Below are 21,845 nucleotides of genomic sequence, written 5' to 3' on the forward strand. Positions count from 1 at the left end.
ACACACCAGATCTGAAAATCGTAGGTCCTGTAGATAAAGGCTATCATTAAGGTGTGGACTTCAGTGTAGTCTAATTTACTATGTGTATCCATCTGGATAGATCTACTTTAATACCTGTTCATTTACTGGTACCTGTAAAACGTGCCTTAAAGTTGGCTTACTTGTAAAAAAAAATCTGCATTATCTGAGTGTTGATCTTCTAGAAACTCAAGTTTATGGTACAGTTTACAGTTCCTTTGAAGTTCCTATTTTTTAAAACCACATGGTACTGGGATTGTAATCTCCTATCTGTAGCTCAATTTATCAGGCACTATTGCAATGGTTCATGCACACATCCTTGGGGAACATCTTCAAACTTTAATTGCGAATGTTACTGCTGCTCGCCTAGTAATGGCCTAGCCATAACCTCATTGCTATTAGCAGAATCGCTTCTGCTATGCTGAACGGGTTTTAAATTTTCCTTTGTATGGTGTGTATGCAAATACACGTCATCGGCATTTGGAGAAGTATGTTTGCAGTGCATTCTGAGTAAGAAAAAGTGGTGTGCTCATTGCAGCCATTGGCTACCCCTAGATGTTTAATTTACACAATTCTAGGTGGTAACTGTGACACCTATTCAATGGTAAACATGTGCAACTACCCTGAATGCTTCTTTTTTAAATAATTTTGCGGTTTTCAATGACATTTGATGCATGGTGCACAGAACTTACTTTAACATTGTATTGTTTTTGTACCTGTGTGCTAATTTTAAACTTAACAGGCATCTTGGCATTTCCCCCTGCCTCCTCGGGAGCTCCCTGACAGCCGACCTGGGCGCTGCCTTGGGGAGTCCTCCCTTGCTGTTGCCATCCTTCGCGGGCGAGTAAGCCCCGCCCATCTTTTAGGCCACGCCCCCTCCTCCTCCCCTTTTTTTCCCTTGGATCCCTGTATAAAAATATGTGTTTGGGCCGGAGGCGCAGCGGACGGGCGCGACGATGGCGCGCCGAAGGCGCGCCAAAGGCAAGCCCATCTGCGCCCGTCCGCGACAGTCCGGGGCTAGGGGCACGTCACTCTGCCCCCCACATTGCCTATACCCCTGACCAGCTCTACCACCTCCAGGGACCATGGCCTATCCCAGCCCCTATCTACTCTCATATTTCCCGTCTTGGCCTCCGTTCCGTTACTGCTCCTTTGATTTCCCCACCTACAGTTGACTCCCCATGTTCTGCTGATGACACGAACTCATCGACAGCTTCCAAACCCCTCAAAGCACTCTACCTTAACACTAGATCTGCTGTCGCTCATGCGCACGAACTCTCGGTCCTGTTGGACCTTCATGCACCAGACCTTCTCTTCCTAACGGAGACCTGGTTTGGTGATGACTCTCTTCCTGCCCTTTTAGCCACTCTGCCGGCCCAATATTATGCCCTTCGAGCTGACCGTCTTACTAACAGAACCGGAGGCGGTGTCGCGGTTATTGCCCGCACTGACCTTTCTTTTCAAATCCTATCTCTGCCCGCCATTTCAACCTCTGAATACTTGGTTATTCGCACTACTGCCACTACTCCCTCTTTGACTTGCTTTCTTGTTTATCGTCCTCCCAAAACTCCCTTGCTGTTCCTTCATGATTTTCTGGAAGTACTGGCCACCATCACTGTCAATAATTCTTCTATTTTACTCCTTGGTGATTTTAATTTCTGGCCCTCCGATCCCGCCGAATGCTCCTCGTCTAAGGAGTTTTCTGAAACCCTTCAATCTTTTAGTTTCATTTCACATGTTCATTCTCCCACCCATATTAAAGGTCACGTACTTGACCAGATTTGGTCCCTTAACTGTCCGGTGGACCTTCTCTCAATTTCCCCATGCACTTGGTCCGACCATTATCTTGTCTCATTCTCCCTTCCTGTGCACTCCCCTGTCAAACACCCCCGCCCCAAAAACATCTGGGTTCGAGCTTGGGGTCGAGCCAATTTGGATGATCTCTCTGCCTCACTCGCTGCCTCCCCCCTTCATTAAAGGGTTTATCCACCTCCTCGCAGGTCAAGGCCATAGAACAGTGGCTGTCCTCAGGTTGTGACGCTGTGGCACCGCTCAAACGTATTACCTCTAAGCGCGATAAAGACGCTAACCGTTGGTTCAGCAAAGAGCTTAAGGCCACCAAGTTAGCGGTACGACGCGCTGAGCGAGTCTGGAGGAGAAATTATAGCCCCACTGCACGTTTGGAGTATGTTACCATCCTGGCCAAGTACAAAAAAGACATCTTGGAGGCCAAAACCATCTATTTCTCCTCCAAAATACTGGCTGCGGAAAATCAGTCCAAAGAAATATTTGCCATTGTCCACAACCTGGCGTTCTCGGACAGGTCCACTCTTAAGCCTGCCCCATCCGAGGAACTCTGCTGTTCCCTCAACAATTATTTCATCCATAAAATTGTGTCCATTAAGGCCAACATTCCCCCTCCTTCTCTCTCTTTTGTTGACCCCCAGTGTCCCCCCCCTAAGGCTGAATTCACTTCATTTCCCCTTATGACTAGAGAAACCTTGTCCACTTTAGTTCCCCTGGTTAAGTCTGGTTCCCCACGTGATCCTTGCCCCGCTCATGTTCTTCGTCACATTTTTTCCTCCTGTCCCGACCCTCCACTTTATTTCTTAAATAGTTCACTTGCCCAGGGTGTGGTACCTGACCCTCTGAAATCGGCGGTGATTGTGCCCATCCTGAATAAACCCGCCTTGGACCCCTCTGTGCCTGCCAATTTTCGTCCCATCTCCCTTTTGCCATTTCTGGCAAAGGTGCTCGAGCGCCATGTGACCTGCGCACTGAGCACCTTTGTGGAGATGCATGGAGCCCTTGCCCCCCGTCAGGCCGGCTTTCGCCCCGCACACTCTACGGAGTCCGTGGTCATTTCTGTCTTGGACAGCCTCAGGGAGGGTATGGATACCAACCAACGCCAGGCCTTGGTGCTCCTCGACCTCTCAGCCGCCTTTGACACGGTGGATCATACCATCTTACTTTCCCGTGTCGGGGGGTCGGGGGGACGGCCTTGGTCTGGCTTTCCTCCTTCCTGAGGGACCGCACCCAGGCTGTTCGCCTGGGTGATTTTACAGCGGACGTCCGGAAAGTTCAGTGCGGGGTCCCACAGGGCTCCTCTCTCTCCCCCCTTTTATTTAATCTTTACATTGCCCCCCTCATTTTTTCTCTGCAACAGATGGAGGTCGCCGTGTTTAATTACGCGGACGACCTCCAGCCTGTTTTTAACCTGTCTTCTTCTTCCTCTTCTGCTCTTAACTTTCAATCTATTATGCTTCATATCAGGGACTGGATGAACCACAACCACCTTAAACTCAACCCTGATAAGACCGAGTTGGTGTTGACAGGTGGTTCATCCAGCCCCTGGACTCCTCTGTTTTGGCCCCCTTCCCTTGGTCCCTCTCCCACTCCCGCTACCTCAGTTAAAACCCTTGGCATTAAAATTAATTCTCAACTGTCCCTCCACTCCCAGGTTAGTTCTGTGGTTTCTGCCTCTTTTCTTGCACTGCGTACTATACGCAGGGTGTCCCGTTTTTTTTCATTTTCTGCCCTCAAGCTTATCATTTTGGCCATGGTGGTGTCCCGCCTGGACTATGGGAACGCCCTGTATGCGGGTATTCCTGCATATAGTTTACGGCGTCTCCAACTCATCCAGAACCAGGCGGCCCGCCTGGCCTTTAATCTCCCAAAATTTCATCATTCTACCCCTCTCCTGAAGTCTTTACATTGGCTGCCTGTACAGGCTCGAGTCCAATTTAAGATCGCCTCCATTACCTTTCTGGCTCGTCTGGGTTCAGCTCCAGCCTTTATCTCTTCAGAGATTACCCAGTATGTTCCGGGTAGAGAGCTCCGCTCGTCCTCCCAGGCCCTTCTTACGGTCCCTCGGTTCCGGAGGAAGAAGTGGGGAGGCTCTAAATTTGCCACTCTGGCTCCGTCCCTGTGGAACTCTCTCCCTTTGGGAGTTCGATCCCTCACTGTTTACTCACACTTTCGGAAACAACTCAAGGCCCATCTATTTAAGAAATCCTTTGAATAACCCCTCCCGGCCCCCTGTTTCTTTCTGTTCTCAGTAGTCTGTTAGTGGTAGCGCCAAGAAGCCGCTGGTGTATGTGCGCTCTTATAAATAATTTTAAATTCAAATTCATGGTTGGTACACAGTGAGACATTGTAAGCCACACGCAGTTGTTGGCTCTGGATTTTTGGACCAAACAATTTGTGAATATCTGATCCAGAAGGGCTAAGGGACATGTAATAGAATATTATCTATGTACACCCACCTTCAATACAAAAAACCACAGATGTAAACCTTACTGCCAATCAACACTTTTTCACAATTCTATGTTATGTAAAGACCGGTATTATTTTGTTTGGGTATTACTTGACCAAGCTTCACAAATTTCACCTTACTGAATTCAGGATGTTGTCTATCTAGTTTGTATCTTTGTGAGTTCATCCATAGTTATCGCTGCTATTTTCCCCAAATATGGAAACCAGGACCAACCATAACAATTGAAAAAGTTTGAGCTCAAAACTAATGGCCAAGAAATCTTTTTTTCACCAGCAGACGTTTTGTTGATCTAGTTGTTAGAAAACATGTTTTCTAGCACAACACACTATTTTAAAGGATCAAATGTCTCCACATTTCGATTAATTGCTAGCTAGAGAAATTCATGTACCCTGCATATCTTTAAAATGCTCAGCTTGTAGGGAAAAAAGAAAGTAAATTTGTTAAAGAACAGTTTGTGGGAAAATGTTGTGCTGTTTTAGTGTAATGTGTGCCTAATTGCAAAAAGGATAAAAACCTGCAAAAACCCTTCAGAATGAAGTGGTTAACCATCATATTTCGAAATAATTATTTTTGCCTTCCATTTCTTGTTTAGGGCGTGTGGCTCACTAAAATGATGGGGTGTCATTGTTCACACACCTAAGAAGAATTTTTGTGTGTCTTTTCAGATTCACCAAGGCGATTCCGAATATACCACTGGATTTGCTGGAGCCTCAGCATTGTGGGGATATTCTGTATTCTGTTAGCTCATGATCACTACACTGTGGATGTGGTTGTGGCTTACTATATCACTTCAAGACTTTTCTGGTGGTATCATACAATGGCCAACCAGCAAGTGAGTATTCAGTTTAGTGTAAATGTTGCTCAGTTTTTTGTTAAATGCAAGCTATAAAAATGTCCTGTCACCCTTTGACACTTGTGTTGATGATAATTGGGTGCGTTGGACGCCACTACCGGATGTTGGAGTTATGAGGAAAAGGAACCAGCACAATTGATGAATTATAATATTCGCTGCTTTTATTAATCCCTTTCTCGGGAGGTGGTTGACGTCTCCAGGAAATTATTTAATAAAATCAGATAAAGTGATCTGTTTCTTTGCAAATATTGTGTTGGTGTCTCTTCTACCAAAGCGTTCTACAGTAAGGGAAGTCACCTGCTGTGGATTTGGTTCTGCAGAAATCCACTTGTTTTTTAAATAATAAAATTGAGGCTATCACAAGTGTCAAAAAATTTAGTTACTACATAAGACGGTATGGGCGTCAAAATCCCCCCTGTCCCCACCACCCCTGTCCCCGCCCCCCTCCCACCGCTTTAGCAGTTTCAGCAGGGCTCTTTATAAAAGCGAAACAACTCTATAAATAAAGAAAAGATGGGTTGTAAAAAAAAAGGGAAAGAAGGGTGAATAGATGAGTATGTGAAAGAGTGGGTGGGTAAGGATGCACAGGGGACTGCGTGAAAGCATGGATGGGCGAGTGAAAGGATGGATGAGTGGGTAAAAGGATAGGTGATTGAAAGGATGCATGAATGGTAGGGTGAAAGGATTGTTGGATAAGACGGTGAAATGATGGTTGGATAAAATGATGAATAGACAGGTGTTTGTGTGGATGGGTGGGTGCAGTAATGGATTTGTGAGTGAATGAGTGGTCAGGGGTATGGGAGGATAAGTGGGTGAGGAGATTGGTAGGTGAAAGATGGGTGATGAGTTGGTGAAAGGATGGGTGATGAGTGGGTGAAAGGAAGAGTGTGCAAAAGGATGTTTGGATGAGTAGGTGAATGGATAGTGGGTGAAAGGATGGATGGTTGGGGAAATCATGGGGTGAAAGGATGAATGGATGGGTGGGTGAAAAGCTGGATCGATAAGTGGGTAGAAGGATGGGGTATGAAAAGATGAATGGGTGTAGGATGTGTGGGTGAGAGGTTACATGTATGAGTGGGTGAGACGATTGGTGGATGAAATTAATGCAGAGTAAATGGAAATCTGAGAGCATGGTTGGGTGAAAGGATGGGAGAGAAAATGGAAATCAGGATAGATGAAAGGATGGCTCAGTGGGAGAAAAGATGGATGATTGGGTGAGTATGGGTGGGTGAGAGGATGAGCAGGTGAAAAGATGAATAAGTGGGTGAAAGGATTGGTGGGTAAAAGGATGGATAGATGAGTGAGTGAATGATGGGTGAGTTAATGGACAGGAAAAAGTGGGTGGAAGGATGCACGGATGGATGGGTGGGTAAAAGGGTGTATGGATGAGTGAGTAGATGAAAGAATGGGTGGATGAGTGGGTAAGAGGATAGGTCAGTGAGAGGATAGGTGAATGGGTGGGTGAAATGATAGTAGAGTAAATGCAAATCTGAAAGAATAAGTGGAAGGATGAGTGAAAGGATGGCAGCATTAATGGAAAAATGGGAGGATGGATGGGTGGGTGAGTAGAGGGCAGGTGAAAGGATTGACCTATGGATGGATGGATAAGTGAGTGAAATGATTGTGGATGGGTGAGTTAAAGGATGCATGCATGGATGGGTGGGGCTGAGTAGGTGAAAGGATGGCTGGAGGAGCGGTTAGGGGGTAAGGTGGATTGCTGGGTTAAAGCATGGCAGGGTAAATGGAAATCTGAGTGGATAGACTGGTAAACAAGAGGGAGATGGATAGAAAAGTAAAGATGCCGAAGTAAATGAAATTCTGAGAAGATGGATATATGGGTGGATGGAAAGATGGCAGTAAATGAAATTGAGAGGATGGATGGGTGGGTGAAAGAAATGTAATAAAGATCTAGTGATTCTCTTCGGCCTCATTTGGCATGTCTGTGCTGTGGGAAGATGACTTTTGTGACACATAGCTGTTTCCGTTACCCCTGAGGACTAGGAAAGATGGTGAAGATACATTGATCTATTCCCATTTGTTGCTGCTTACAATACAGACCTTGCGTTAAATATTTTGAATTAATATGCCATTGAGAGTCTCCCCTGACAAGATTCTGATTAGCTGATCTTGGAAATTTGGTAATCTGCATTTTGGACTCCATTCTGGCTTGGATGAGCTCCTGTTTTCCCAGAACATTGTTTGGCAATCTTAAGTTAAAATCAACTGATTTGGAGGTTGGTAAACTGTTATGGAAACACTACTCAGGTGTATGTGCTTAGCCAGCTGTATTGCTCTGGTACCATGGTTTCCCTGTGATTGTGTCAGGTGGTTTGACATGTTCTTCTCACCAGTTGACAAATTGACATGTATCTTGATATAGACGTTCTTTTGAGGTGACGAGGACTATCCAACTACATAATATTGGTGCTTTTTTATATGCATGTGGGCATTTATTTATTTTATTTTATTTTGAAAGTTTTATATAGCGCGGACAAGATCTTTGCAGATATCAGAGCGCTTTACAAAGAGGGGTACATGAGGGAGCATAGTCAGACAAATATATCAATAGATCAAACAGTACAGGTAGGTGGCTGCAAAGCCAATCATGTGAGTAATAAGATAACAATACAAATAAGCAAAGTGGTCAAAACATGTAGTACAGATCTTACCAGAGTTCGAAATAATAGTTCAAATGTATTTAGCCATGAGGATAGCTTTTACTTCATTTTTAAAGAGTGTAGTGGAAGAGATAAGCCTGGTTTCGGGAGGGAGTGAGTTCCAGATCCTAGGCGCCATTCCTGAGAAGGAGCGCTTATATGTTTTTTCCTTCCGGAATCTTCGAGGTTTCAGCAGAAGATTGTTTGTGCCTCTAGTGTTTCTAGCTCCGCCAGAGATTGTCAGTTTCTGAGCGAGGTATCCGGGTGAGTTTAGGTGTACCGCCTTGTGTGTCATGCAGGCGATTTTCAGATGAATTCTGGCTTCAAAAGGCAGCCAATTCAGGGATTTAAAGTCAGGGGTGATATGGGAATGCTTTTTTGATCCAGTGATGAGTCTCGCTGCAGCGTTTAGAGAAGCTCTTAGGGGTGCGGTTGAAGTTAGGGGAAGTCCGCAGAGGGCGATGCTGCCGTATTCAATTCGGGGGATGACTAGTGCTTGTACTGCGGTTTGGCAGTATTTGGTTGGGAGGAAAGGTTTGAGTTTCCTCAGAGTATTGATCTGGAAGTTTGCTCCCTTTGTTGCCTTGCTGATATGTTGCTGCATGTTGAGATTGGTGTCAAGTGTTATGCCTAAAGATTTTGCTGAGTCCACGATGGTGGGTTGGACATTGAGTGCGGTTAGGTGTTTAAGCCAAATTTGGGTGGTGGAGATCTTCGCTGGAGGTGAGATCAGAAGGAACTCTGTTTTCAGGGCATTGAGTTTGAGATGATTATCGGCAAGCCAGGATTGGGTGCATCTGATCGTTGAGTTCAAGAGCAAAATGTCTTTGGGGGACTGTAATTTGAGATAAAGTTGGGTGTCATCAGCGTACATGTGAAAGTGTACATTGGATGCTTGTAGCAGGGTAGTGAGAGGTTCCATGACTAGGTTGAACAGTGTTGGGGATAGCGAGGATCCTTGGGGGACGCCTAGCGTTACAGGTATTGGCGAGGACATCAGGTTATTGCTCTTGAATTTCTGCGACCTGTTGTGAAGAAAGGAAGCGAACCACTTGAGAACAGTTCCAGATAAACCCATTCTTGTGTTTAGTAGTTCTAGTAAATTCTCATGTTTAACGGTGTCGAATGCTGAAGAGAGATCAAGAAGGATGAGGAGGCAGGTGTCGTTTTGGTCTAGCATTTGAAGTGCGTCGTCAATTATGTGAGTCATAGCAGTTTCTGTACTGTGCCCTGCTCGGAGGCCTGGCTGGTGAGGGTTAAGGAGATCAAATTGTTCAATGTGTTTAGTCAGTTGTAGTTGTGCGCATTTTTCCAGCAGTTTGGCGAGAGTGGGGATATTGGTGATGGGACGGTAATTGTTGAGGTCAGAGGGGTCGGCTGTAGGTTTCTTTAGTAGAGGTGTGACTTGACCAACTTTGAGGGAGTCAGGTATGCTTCCTTGTTGGAGAGAACTGTTGATAATTTTGGTCCAGAGCGGGAGAAGCAAAGGGGTAAAGTCTTTTACTGCGGTAGCAGGAAGGGGGTCCGTGAGGTGATTGGATGGTTTCAGGGTGCTGAGCAGTTTGCCAATTTCTTTTTCCGAGTATGTGCCAAAGGTTGACCATGTAGCCTTGTTTTTTTGGTTCAGTGGGTGCTAGGCACTGGGGTTTGGAGTAGAGGTTTGCGTCAATGAGGAGATCGCTCTTTATGTTGTCAGTTTTTTGGATAAAGAAAGCAGCGAAGTCTTCACAGGAGGGTGCCTCACGCACAGTGTTGACTGGTTGGGGTTGATCCTTGGATTGTGATTTGATTAGCTCAAACAGTTTTCTCGGGCGGTTTTTTGCTTGGTCGAGCTGGAGGCTGAAGAAGTCTGATTTTTAGCGTTTTATTTTCCTGAAGTAGGCGTTTCTCTTTTTCTTCAGATCCTTTAGGTGCATTGCAGAGGGCGCTGATCTCCAGGTACGCTCTGCCGTTCGCATGTCTCGTCTATCCTCATTGAGACTCCCGTTGTACCATGGATTGGAGATTTTAGTAGAGACTCTTTTTAGCTGCATAGGTGCAGCCTCATTAACTATTGAGGTCATAGCGTTGAGATAGTGGTCAGTCAGGGTTTGAACGTCCGTAGCGCCAGTCGGCGGGCGTAGGAGATTGCAACTGTTAGGGGGCAAAGAGCCTGGGTTGAGTTTTTTCATGTCTCTTTTCCAGACTTTGGGCTTGGAGAATTGAGCCGGGTTAACTTTAACTTTTTCATTGATGAAGATTGTGACAATATGATGATCTGACCAGTCACAGGGTTGGATGGACTCGAGTTGGATAGAGTCTTCTTTGGAGATGATCAGGTCGAGTATAGAACCTTTCTCGTGGGTCAGGCTGTTGCATATTTGGGTGAGGTTAAGGGCATCGAGGAAACTTTTAAGACTATTTACTACCGCGTCCTTGCGATCGTTCCATTGGAGGTTGAAGTCACCAAGGTATATTTGGGTGATCTGCCGTCCGGCATTGGTTGAGATCATATCCATGATTTGTTGGGAAAAGGTGAAGTTGTCCCTGGGTGGGTGGTAAATGCTGTGAAGAGAGCATATCGGTTTGCCCTCACTGATAATGTCTAGGCAGATGTATTCCCAGGATGTTGGGGATGGTAGGGAGGTGGAATTGACTTTCAGAACAGAGAGGTTGTTCCTGTAGATGCATGCGATTCCACCACCTATTTTGCCTGATCTGTCGAGCCTGATAATGTGGTAGTTGGGCGGAACCAGAATGTCCATTATAGGTGTCGAAGATTCAGTTAGCCAGGTTTCAGTCAGGATGATTAGGTCAAGGTCCAGCGATAAGAGGAGATCAGCAATGGCGGCGGAATGTTTCGAGGCCGATCTGCAGTTGAGGAGAGTGCATTTGAGACGGGGTGTGTCAAGGGTGGTGGATGGTTCTAGAGAGAGAGGGACTTTTCTAAGGTTATTGGGGATGGAGAATCTGCTGTTTAGTGTGGGGGGTCTAAGGGGATTTGAGTGTATCGTGGGGATGGTGAGGTGAGGTGAGGGGTGGTTGTGTCATTTTGGGGGGCTGGGTCATAGGAGCGGAGAAGGGTGAGTGTGTCGAGGTCAGAAGAAGGGTTGTGGGTGCGTTGAGGGCGGTTGTTGCGATTGCGAGCTGGGATTGAGGTCAGGTTGGGGGGGAGTTGAGTGAGAGAGTTAATCGGAAGGGTGGGGGACCGGTTGGGCGGGGAGGTGTAGTTGTGTGAGGTGTTGCAGGGGGGACGAGGGCAGTTGCTGCGTCTATGAGCAGGGATTGGCGCCCGGTGTGGGGCGTGTTGATTGAGGGAGACAGCCGGAGGGGTAGGGGACAAGTTGGGAGGGGAGGTGGATGAGGGGTGTGTGGAGAGTAGTTCTTTGATGATGTGTATGTCTTCTTTGATCTGAGTGAGGGTGGCCATGATGTGGTCCATCGTGGGGTAGGTGGTGGAGGTGGGGGTGGCAGTCAGAGGTGAGTGACTGACCAGGGAATTCGCGGGCAGGTGGGAGAGTGGGCTGGTGTTCGAGCAGGGCTGCATTGTGTTAGTGTACGGGAAGGTGTTATGGAGGGGAGAGGTTTTGGGCGGGAGGGGTGTGGATGGGGTAGGGAGGGGGTTGGTGGTATGAGGGAGGGCATTAATGGTAGGCGGGGGGTCAAGGTGTAGGCTGGAAGACTGATAGTAGTGGTGGGGGTGCAGGAAGGGTAATGGGGGCTGAGAGTAGGAGGGGACATGGGATTGGAGATGGTCCTGTTGTGGGGAGGGGGGGATAAATTAAGAGAGGTGTGTTCTGCATGGTTGGTAAGAGGGTAATGTGGACTGAGAATGGGGGGGGATTAAGGGGGGGGGTTGTCGATATGCGTGTTGTTGTGGTGCTGGACTAGGTTAGGTGTGTTGTGGGTGGGAGCTGTGCTGTCAGGGATGAGCGGAGTGTTAATGCCAGCTGTAGGTGTGGGAGGAGAGTTGATGGTGTGTGTTGAGGTCCGAGGGTTTGTAGAGGGGGTGGGGGTGTGAGTGGTGTATGAGGGGGAGCGATCTGTGTCTGTGTTTGAGGCGTGTGTGACAACTGCCTGGTGCTGAACTGGGATAGAGTGTTTGTGGGTGAGAGATGGGAGGTCAAGGGTGGTAGATGTGTCCCTGATTGGGGAGTATGTAGTAGCTAACTGGCGAAGTAGGTTAGAAGTGTTGTGGGTGGTGGGAGCTGTGAGGTCATGGCTGGTGGGACTGGAGGAAATACGAGTGTTGGTCCGTGAATTGAAGAGGTGCTCTTTGAAAGTGGGGAACAAGTTGTCTAGTAGTTCCAGGTTCCTGTCTGTGGATTGAGATAGGACAATCCCGTTATTGTAAATAGTGATGGTGGCTCTGCCTGGAAAGAGTGGGGATGGTGTGATGGAGAGAGTTAGGCTATGAGCGGATTTCCTGGTGGAGGAGACGGTGAGTAAAGTGAGGAACGTTTTTCTCCATTGAGCTCTGCGTGTGGTGTGGAAGATGATATCAGTGTTCAGGGATCCCTTGACCGGTGAGAAGTAGGTGTCAGCAAAGGGGGTTTCTGGGTGTGCCCTAAGGAAGTTGTGTTTAAAGCGTTTAGCGGCTTTTTTGGTGAGTGAGGCTTTTTTGGTGAGTTTAAAATGGCTTCTGTTTCTGTGGAAGCAATTTTCACTCTTTTTTAGAAAATGATGTGCTGTTGAGACAAAAGACACACAAATGATGGATGGAATGCAGAACAAATCAAAACATTCACCCCCAGTCAAGAGATCTGGGTTAAATTCATCATTCTTTAACTCACCATGCCACCCCAGTTTAGACCCAGTCATCTGCAAATCAGTCTTGACCATTTGCCTCATGGGAACAGTCCAACCCGAACTGCCAAGTCAGGTCCTCACTGGACCGGAAACAAGCATCCTAAGACCGGTTTCGGGGTTTCAGCTGGAGTGGGACTGGTATCCCCAGACATGGGTCCTGTGCTCGCCATGCCACTGGAGCCAAGCTAGCCTGGCCAATGAGGGGTGAAATACCGAAACCCATCCCAGGATGCTTGTTGAACAAGTAAGACAGTATGTGATCTATCCCTTCAACTAAAAAAATAAAAGACATGAGGGGGGTGGTGGTCATCCAAGACATTCTTCCCTCTGGTTCTCTGCTCTGGCTGTACAGAGACTCACCATATCTCTCCTCTAGACATTAGTCTGTGATATTTCAGTAGAGGGCTTGCAGTCGTCTGGTTTGAGGGAGTGGATGAAACACTTGTCCTAGCATCGTAGAACACTTCTCTAGAGAGGGATGCCCTTGACCACCCTCAATGATGATGTGGTGGGGGAATTGAAGTCAATAACAGAGTAGCCTTTAAAAAGGAAAGATAAGAGGATGAGTAGAACTTTGCATCTATTACAAAAGCATGGTGCTTCCCTATGGCCACCCAGACCAGCACTAACTGCAACAGTTTGAGGCATAAACATGACGGTTGCATTCCACGTATTGAGGGGGTTTAATTAATGCATTGCTTTAATGTTTTAAGCAAATAATAGTTGTCAATCTCGGAGAGGGTTGGTATAGGTAAGTGACAAGTCTCCATTTTTGTGTTGATGAAGTATTACAAATTAAACTGCATTTTCAGACCAGATTTCAAACTTACATTGCTGATTAAGAAGTTTACTCATGTACATTTAATGTGTGTAGTGTTTACAACTGTAGGTGGCAGGTTTCTTTTTGATGGACATTTTGTGAACGTAGTGTAAAAACAAAACCGTATATTGTATTTTCCAAATGGTAGCAACTTTGCTTCTTTATGGAACAATGCTTTTTATTATTGTCCGTTAAGTATTAACACAGCTTTTTCCTACAACCATTAGCCAGCAGCAAATGGAGTGCATAAAGATATTACACGGCCTACTCCTACAACCCGGAGGTTGGTGGTGTATCACAGAACTATGGGGTTTACATTAAAATAAAAACATGGGATTACAAGAGTGAGACTAGAAATATTGAGAGTATCAAAGAGCTTTAAGAAGCCACGGAAGACTAAACGGCCCCACCCGCCTATCCCGCTATCTCCTCCGCACCAGGATTGTTTCTCCCAAGTGTTAGTGTGATGAATGGGCTTCTTGGTATAGGCGAGGGACGCTCTTTCGTAGGCAACATTTTATGTGATTCCCTTATCCATTCGGGGTAGTAGGCGCAGAATTTGTAAGCATTTAGGGCAAGTTACTTCGCTGAATTCTTCAGACAGAATCGTACCTGCATAATCCTCTGCCCTTTTATCTATCTCATTGACATTCGTTCAATTGCCAGGAAACCCAGATTTTTTTAAGCTTATGCATGTGGTCGGCGACTAGCTCAGTACCCCAGTGTGCCAGTAGGACCTGTCGAGCGGCATAAGTGCAGGTGCCATTTGTCTGCTTCTAATTGAGCGTAAGGGAAAGGTTAGTGAGTTTAGAGTCCTAGGAGTGTGCATGTGGGGAATCAGGGAATTGGTGTGTGAAATGCCTGGTTAGTGTCCTTCAGGACCTGTTCCCACTATCTAACCAGCTTGGGACAGTTCCATACCAGATGCTGAAGGGAGCCCGTTTGACCACAGACCGCCAGCATAAAGTGGATAGCCCCTTGTTCCAGTCATGAGCTTGAGCGGGTGTTAACTTCGCTTTTTTGCAGGAATAATCACATAAAGAAGTATAGAAATTTGATATTTGCATCAATAGACTTTTCCTCAAAGTCCAAGCCAGCTATTTCTTCTTTTTGTTTTTTTAAACATGAGCATAGCTGCAAAAAGTGTTATTTAATTTACTCACAATTACTTGTTTGCTATTTAAATATTTGTTTTCACCTTTATTAGTCGAGTGCCTTTGTGCTGTAAAAATGTTTAAAAAAATGTACGGACACATCTCAAGGTCTGTCAAGAATGCAAGTCCTGTGAAATATGTCCCTGTAGTCTGTACACTCTTGATTTAAGTAGAATTGTGTGAGTAATTGTAAAATAGAGTAATTTAGCGCAGAAAATCAGACAACACAATCATAACTTTTGAGAAGGAGACAGATTTTTAATCTTCAAAGTAGAATTCGGAAACATTTGACTTGCTTATTATGGGAGTGCGAGTTACAACTAATGCGTGTCATTCTTCACTCCCTCAGGTTCTAAAAGAAGTTTCCCCAACGAATCTTCTTGCTCAAGTGTGGTGGTACAGACCCTTTCAGTACTTTGAAAAGAATGTTCAAGGCACGATACCTCGCTCCTATCACTGGCCTCGTTCATGTCCACTTCCATTTAGAAGACGCTTTGGTCGAACGGTGGAATACAGCAGACTTGTGAATGATACATAGCAGCTGGGAAATTTACACTGAGGAAGGAGCTATCCTAAGTGCTAAGAACTCCATAAAAGACCATTGCCATAAAGCAAATTCCTCCCTCTCCCATCTTCAACAATTAACTTGACCCTAACCTGTTAAGTTACATGGTCAGCACTGTGATTTTGTTTCTCTCCAAAGGACCTGCGTTGGAAAACAACAAAACTTAACATGCACTGTACAAAGTTCCTGCAAACAGAATGTCTGTCTACATGTCCCATAACCGTGTTCCTTTGTATATCAGGCAACCTCATAAACGTTTTATATCCTGGGTTGTGGTCTTTCCAGTCGTGTCTGGGAAAAACATATTATTTTCTTGGGAAAACATACTTTTCATATCTCTTGCCCCAAAGATTGGGCTGTAAGCCATTTTCTAAGAAACGTCTCTATGAAGGCTTTGACATACCGGAATGGGCTAAAGGCTGAAATCTTTTTACCGCCTGCACCAATGTTCTAAAAATCGTAGCAAAAGAAAGGTTTGATAACTTTGATTTTGTAAAAATCTGCAGTGTCAAAAGTGCGAAAATACTCTGTTGTAAAGTGATTTTCTAAGTATTTCCTAACTTTATTTTTCAAAATATGTATGAAAATTATTGATGATTTTTACATGTCTGGAAAATGAAAGTTAACATTGGAAGAGATTTGTCTGTTACTAGTGCCTTTCTTGTCTTGATTGTATGGTCAGTAGACAGTCTTATATGTTTTTATTTTTCAATAAAGTATTCCATGAAAAATGGCATTATATGTATATGTTACTGAATTTTGAATTCAAAACTAAATGAAACAAATAATTGCTTCAAAAGTTAAATTTGAAAAAAGACAAACATTTGTTTTTATGTTCTGAGTTCTGTTCACATGTTGTGAGTTCTGTTCAAGTGATTTGTTTGACTAAACGGAGAGTTTGTGTGCCTTTTTCTCAAAATAGAAATGAATGCTAATGTATGTTGTGAAATGTTTTGTCTGAAAATTACATTTGAAACTTCACCAGGAAATCTTACCTCTACCTCCTAAAAGCTGTGCATATTGCGCTTTTCATCTTTACTTGTTTTGTTTATTAGGGTTCAGCACTTGTGAGATAAGATGATCTTCAGACATGCAGTATGTGCGGGTTTGTGGAACAGAGGACTGGTTTCAGTGGTGCTCTTTTATTTCTAGTTTTATGATGAAATCAGATGTCACAATCCCATGTCTATAGCCAAGTAACAAGTACTATTTTGAGAAAAATCTGTACAAGCTCACCTTTTAAGAAAAATAAATTTGTGTTCTGTATTCTGAAACAAAATTATTTTCTCAAGAATACATACATCATTTTTGTTTATACATTGCCTAATTTAAACTTGATACCTTATCACTAATTATACATACTTGACAATGTTGTTAATAAATTACAAACATTTTCTATTTCTTTTAAATTTATTTGTGCATAAAAAGCATGTTCTTTGAGTTTCACTCCTACCATATTTTTTGAGAAAGTATTCTAACCTATATTTGCCAATGTGCAGATTTTAATGAACTATATATACATATATACATATGTATTTATAGATATGTGAAAACATATACGTAAATGCATATGTATATATTAACACATTCATAACGTATTTTACGTGAAGCAGAGTTCTCTTCTGTAGGGTTTTGTGTATTCACAAGGTGATATTTGTATTGTAAAATACTAATGGTGACGGAAAATAAAGACTTAAGTTCACTTATGCTTTTTGTTGCTGTATTATGTTTGCTTTGTATTGACAAATATTGTTTGATTTGTGTTTTGTGTAGTGCTTTCATGACTTGGTTTTGTTTGACTACTTCTTGGAATCAAATTACATCCTTGCATACCTGAGCATCTGCCCATAATGTAAAACTAGTTTGAAAAGCATACAAGGTTTTTGAAGACACTCCGCTAAATACTATAATTTTTAGTCCACTTTTTTACCACATTTAGATACGTTGTTAGCTGTCTCATTTCTTTAATACAGTACATGGTTATGGATAGCTCAGTGAACTAATCCACCCTCTAATTTTACAGTGAATTGTCAATCTTTTCTAAATTCACGTACTGTGCATTCCGCCATCTATTGGATAGGCCCGGAATTACCTTTTTAGTATTTTGTTTTATTTTGTTAGGCATTGTCGACAATTTGTTGCTGTCATGCCTCTCCCCCTGACTAAAGGCATATTCCCTGGAAATCCCTCTTGTGGTGGCCAGCTTCAAATTCTTTTTTCAGCCTTGTGTCTTGAAGGACGTTTTGTGATCCAATGACCATTGGAGTGAATTGGACAGAATTTGTCAAAGGCCTTTTAAAGAAATAACTGAAAAACCATAAGTTCCAGACATCCGAAGAAATGACAAATGCTAAAAGATTTTTCTTTTTGGGTGGGTGGGGGGGGGACTCTGCAGACTGTAACCTCAACATTGTGGGTCAGAGAATACACATCTAGGCATTCTGAGGCACTGAGAGCGATGGACCATACCCTCGGTTTAGGTTTTGCCCAAAGTGCCACCACATTTTCGAACATAGGGCAGCCACATGGTCTGCAATCTTTGCTTGCCAAAGGACCACAGCTCGGAGGGGTGTGAAGCTTGTGATATTGTTGTGTGGCGTTTAGAGCTCCGAGTGATTTTTCCGGATTCATGCCCTTATATAGGTGCAATCTGCATTGCCCTTATATAGGCATAGAAATGAATCCCTTATTTAGACATAGTCCATGCAGACCAAATACAGGCATGGCTACTTCCACCCGTACCAAACGTCACAGCGATTTCTTGGAAAATCGGCTTAAGCAGTTGGGGAACTTCCCCTTGCTTGAATATTGATTTGTCCAAGAACTCATGTACTTTGCAAAGAACAACTATTCCCTAGGGGTTCTTTCCTGACGTTATTATGCCCGACTTTACGTCAATCTATGGCATTTTTAAACACCTTCAAGGTATAAATATACATTCACTTGCTATGGCAGACTACGGTGGTTCGGAGCAGTTCGACTATCTACTTGCCCGACGCAGCTCGCTAGAGCAAGTGCCGAAGGAAGCCGACCCTCCAGCTGGCGCACTGATCAAGAGACTGCCTTTCTCTCGCCGAGAATCCGGCTCCGGTGTTTCCAAGCTCCCCTTGCGGGCTGTTGGGAAATCGAGTCCTGAGATAGAGATACCAGACCTCCTTCATTCTCAACCAAGGTATGGAGCTGATTAGAACCTTGAAAAACCGTTGGTAGATTCTTGATGATAACCCCATAGCAGTGGCATAACGAAACTTGAGGGGGCCCCCCTGCAAACTACATGGAGGGGGCCCCCCTCCAATCTTCTGTGCCAGTCTAAAGCTCTCTTGTTATGCCACTGTCACCAATGCAGCCGGTTGGGCTTAGTCTGCCAGCAGGCTATCATTGGTGGTGGTTTATTCATTACAGGGTCCCTGCAGTGGCGTAACGAAACTCGGGGGCGCCCCCCTGCAAACTACATGGAGGGGGCCCCCCTCCAGTCCTCCGTGCCAGTCTAGAGCTCTCAGGCCAGCGACCCTCCATACTGCAGGGGATGCGGGGCTATTGTTACGCCACTGTCACCAACGCAGCCGTTATAAGTAACACTGGATGGTGGAGTCAAAGTTTGGGCTTAGTCTGCCAGCAGGCTATCATTGGTGGTGGTTCATTCATTACAGGGTCCCTGCCATCAGTACGCTGGGGAAGTTTGCCCAATTTTAGGTGGGTTTCCTGATGCAGACTCCTGTCATGATATACAGCATCGGGCCCACTCATCGTTCAGTTTTGACAAAAGTGCATCCACTGCTCCTTCTCGTTTCAGTTTTAAAACATTAGACAATGCGACGATGCAGTATTTCAAATGCAGATGTAACTATAAAGAGCACATTTTGATAATACATTTTTATTAGTAGACAATAGCAATCTTAAGAGGCATTGCATCGCTTCATACACACTGTGACCCCAATTCCATTACAGTCTCTCTCTCTCTCTGTGAGTCAGTCTCTCTCTTTCAGTCAGTCTCTCTCTCTCTCTGTCATTCAGTCTCTCTGTCAGTCTCTCTATCTCTGTCTGTCAGTCAGTCTCTCTGTCAGTCAATCTCTCTCTGTCAGTTTCTCAGCCAGTCAGTCTATTGGTCAGTCAGTATTCAGCCTTGAGTCAGTCAGTCTCTACTCTCTCTCAACTCTGTCCACTCTATCTCCACTGTCTCTCTCTCCACTCTCCCTCCACTGTCTCTCTCTCCACTCTCTCTCTCCACTCTCTCTCTCTCTCTCTCCACTCTCTCTTTCTCTCCACTCTCTCTCTCGCTCCACTCTCTCTCTAGCTCCACTCTCTCTCGCTCCACTCTCTCTCGCTCCACTCTCTCTCGCTCCACTCTCTCTCTCTCGCTCTACTCTCTCTCTCGCTCTACTCTCTCTCTCGCTCCACTCTCTCTCCACTCTCTCGCTCCACTCTCTCGCTCCACTCTCTCTCCACTCTCTCTCCACTCTCTCTCCCTCCACTCTTTCCCTCCACACTCTCCCTCCACTCGCTCTCCACTCGCTCTCCTCTCTCTCTCTCTCTCCCCTCTCTCTCTCCCCTCTCTCTCTCACCCCACTCTGTCTCCCCACTCTCTCTCCCCACTCTCTCTCCCCACTCTCTCTCCCCACTCTCTCTCCCCACTCTCTCTCCCCACTCTCTCTCCCCACTCTCTCTCCCCACTCTCTCTCCCCACTCTCTCCCCACTCTCTCTCCCCACTCTCTCTCCCCACTCTCTCTCCCCACTCTCTCTCCCCACTCTCTCTCCCCACTCTCTCTCCCCACTCTCTCTCCCCACTCTCTCTCCCCACTCTCTCTCCCCCCACTCTCTCTCCCCCCACTCTCTCTCTCCCCGCTCTCTCTCTCCCCGCTCTCTCTCCCCACTCTCTCTCTCCCCACTCTCTCTCTCCCCACTCTCTCTCCCCACTCTCTCTCCCCACTCTCTCTCTCCCCACTCTCCGCACTCTCTCCCCGCACTCTCTCCCCACACTCTCCCCACACTCTCTCCACTCTCTCTCCCCACTCTCTCTCCCCACTCTCTCTCCCCACTCTCTCTCCCCACTCTCTCTCCCCACTCTCTTTCCCCACTCTCTTTCCCCACTCTCTTTCCCCACTCTCTTTCCCCACTCTCTTTCCCCACTCTCTTTCCCCACTCTCTTTCCCCACTCTCTCTCCCCACTCTCTCTCCCCACTCTCTCTCCCCACTCTCTCTCCCCACTCTCTCTCCCCACTCTCTCTCCCCACTCTCTCTCCCCACTCTCTCTCCCCACTCTCTCTCAGCACTCTCTTCCCACTCACTCTCTCTCTCTGCACTCTCTCTACACTCTCCCCACTCTCTCTCCACTCTTTCTCTCTACTCTCTCTCACTCTTTCCACTCTCTCTCTCTACTCTCTACTCTCTCTCCACTCCCTCTCTCCACTCTCGCTCTCCACTCTCTCCCTCCACCCTCTCTCTTCAGCCTCTCTCGCTCTACTCTCTCCACTCTCTCTCCACTCTCTCTCGCTTCACTCTCTCCACTCTCTCTTGCTTCACTCTCTCTCTTTCCACTCTCTCTCTCTCCACTCTCTCTCTCTCTCCACTCCCTCTCTCTCCACTCCCTCTCTCTCCACTCCCTCTCTCTCCACTCCCTCTCTCTCTCCACTCTCTCTCTCTCTCTCCACTCCCTCTCTCTCTCCACTCCCCCTCTCTCCACTCCCTCTCTCTCCACTCCCTCTCTCTCTCCACTCTCTCTCTCCACTCTCTCTCTCTCTCCACTCTCTCTCTCTCCACTCTCTCTCTCTCCACTCTCTCTCTCTCTCTCTCTCCACTCTCTCTCACAAAGTAGTGTGCGTTGCCATGGGCGTCTGCAGAAATGTTTCCAGGGGGGCACATTTTTAACTTCATAACCATCCCCCTTGCACCCTTCTCCCCTCTGCCTTGTACCCTTCTCACCCTCCCCCTTGCACCCTTCTCCCCCTCCCCCTTGCACCCTTCTCCCCCTCCCCCCTTGCACCTTTCTCCCCCTCCTCCTTGCACCCTTTTCTACCTTGCACCCTTCTCCCCTCCGCCTTGCACCCTTCTCCCCTCCGCCTTGCACCCTTCTCCCCTCCGCCTTGCACCCTTCTCCCCTCCGCCTTGCACCCTTCTCCCCTCCGCCTTGCACCCTTCTCCCCTCCGCCTTGCACCCTTCTCCCCTCTGCCTTGCACCCTTCTCCCCTCTGCCTTGCACCCTTCTCCCCTCTGCCTTGCACCCTTCTCCCCTCTGCCTTGCACCCTTCTCCCCTCTGCCTTGCACCCTTCTCCCCTCTGCCTTGCACCCTTCTCCCCTCCGCCTTGCACCCTTCTCCCCTCTGCCTTGCACCCATCTCCTCTCTGCCTTGCACCCATCTCCTCTCTGCCTTGCACCCATTTCCTCTCTGCCTTGCACCCATCTCCTCTGTGCCTTGCACCCTTTTCTCCTCTGCCTTGCACCCTACTCCCCCTGCCCGTTGCACCCTTCTACCCTTCTCCCCTCCGCCTTGCACCCTTCTCCCCTCCGACTTGCACCCTTCTCCTCTCTGCCCTTCCCCTCTCTGCCTTGCACCCTTCTCCCCTCTGCCTTGCACCCTTCTCTCCTCTGCCTTGCACCCTTCTCTCCTCTGCCTTGCACCCTTCTCTCCTCTGCCTTGCACCCTACTCCCCCTCCGCCTTGCACCCTTCTCTACCTTGCACCCTTCTCCTCTCTGCCTTGCACCCTTCTCCTCTCT

At 46.4% G+C, this 21,845-nt stretch overlaps 1 protein-coding gene across 9 annotated transcripts in view; it reads left to right on the forward strand.

Annotated features, from left to right (window-relative positions):
* SGMS1 (sphingomyelin synthase 1) overlaps positions 1-16,837 on the forward strand; it is a 922,685-nt gene extending 905,848 nt beyond the window's left edge. For all 9 annotated transcript variants that reach the window (XM_078642900.1, XM_078642901.1, XM_078642896.1 and 6 more), the window contains 2 exons: positions 4,960-5,126; positions 14,916-16,837. In XM_078642900.1, the coding sequence (XP_078499026.1) occupies positions 4,960-5,126; positions 14,916-15,104 (356 nt within the window). In that variant the 3' untranslated portion in view covers positions 15,105-16,837. The remainder of the gene's footprint in view (positions 1-4,959; positions 5,127-14,915) is intronic.
* The last annotated feature ends 5,008 nt before the right edge of the window (positions 16,838-21,845 follow it).

Source organism: Lissotriton helveticus, chromosome 5_1 (assembly GCF_964261635.1).
Source record: "Lissotriton helveticus chromosome 5_1, aLisHel1.1, whole genome shotgun sequence".
Taxonomy (NCBI): domain Eukaryota; kingdom Metazoa; phylum Chordata; class Amphibia; order Caudata; family Salamandridae; genus Lissotriton; species Lissotriton helveticus.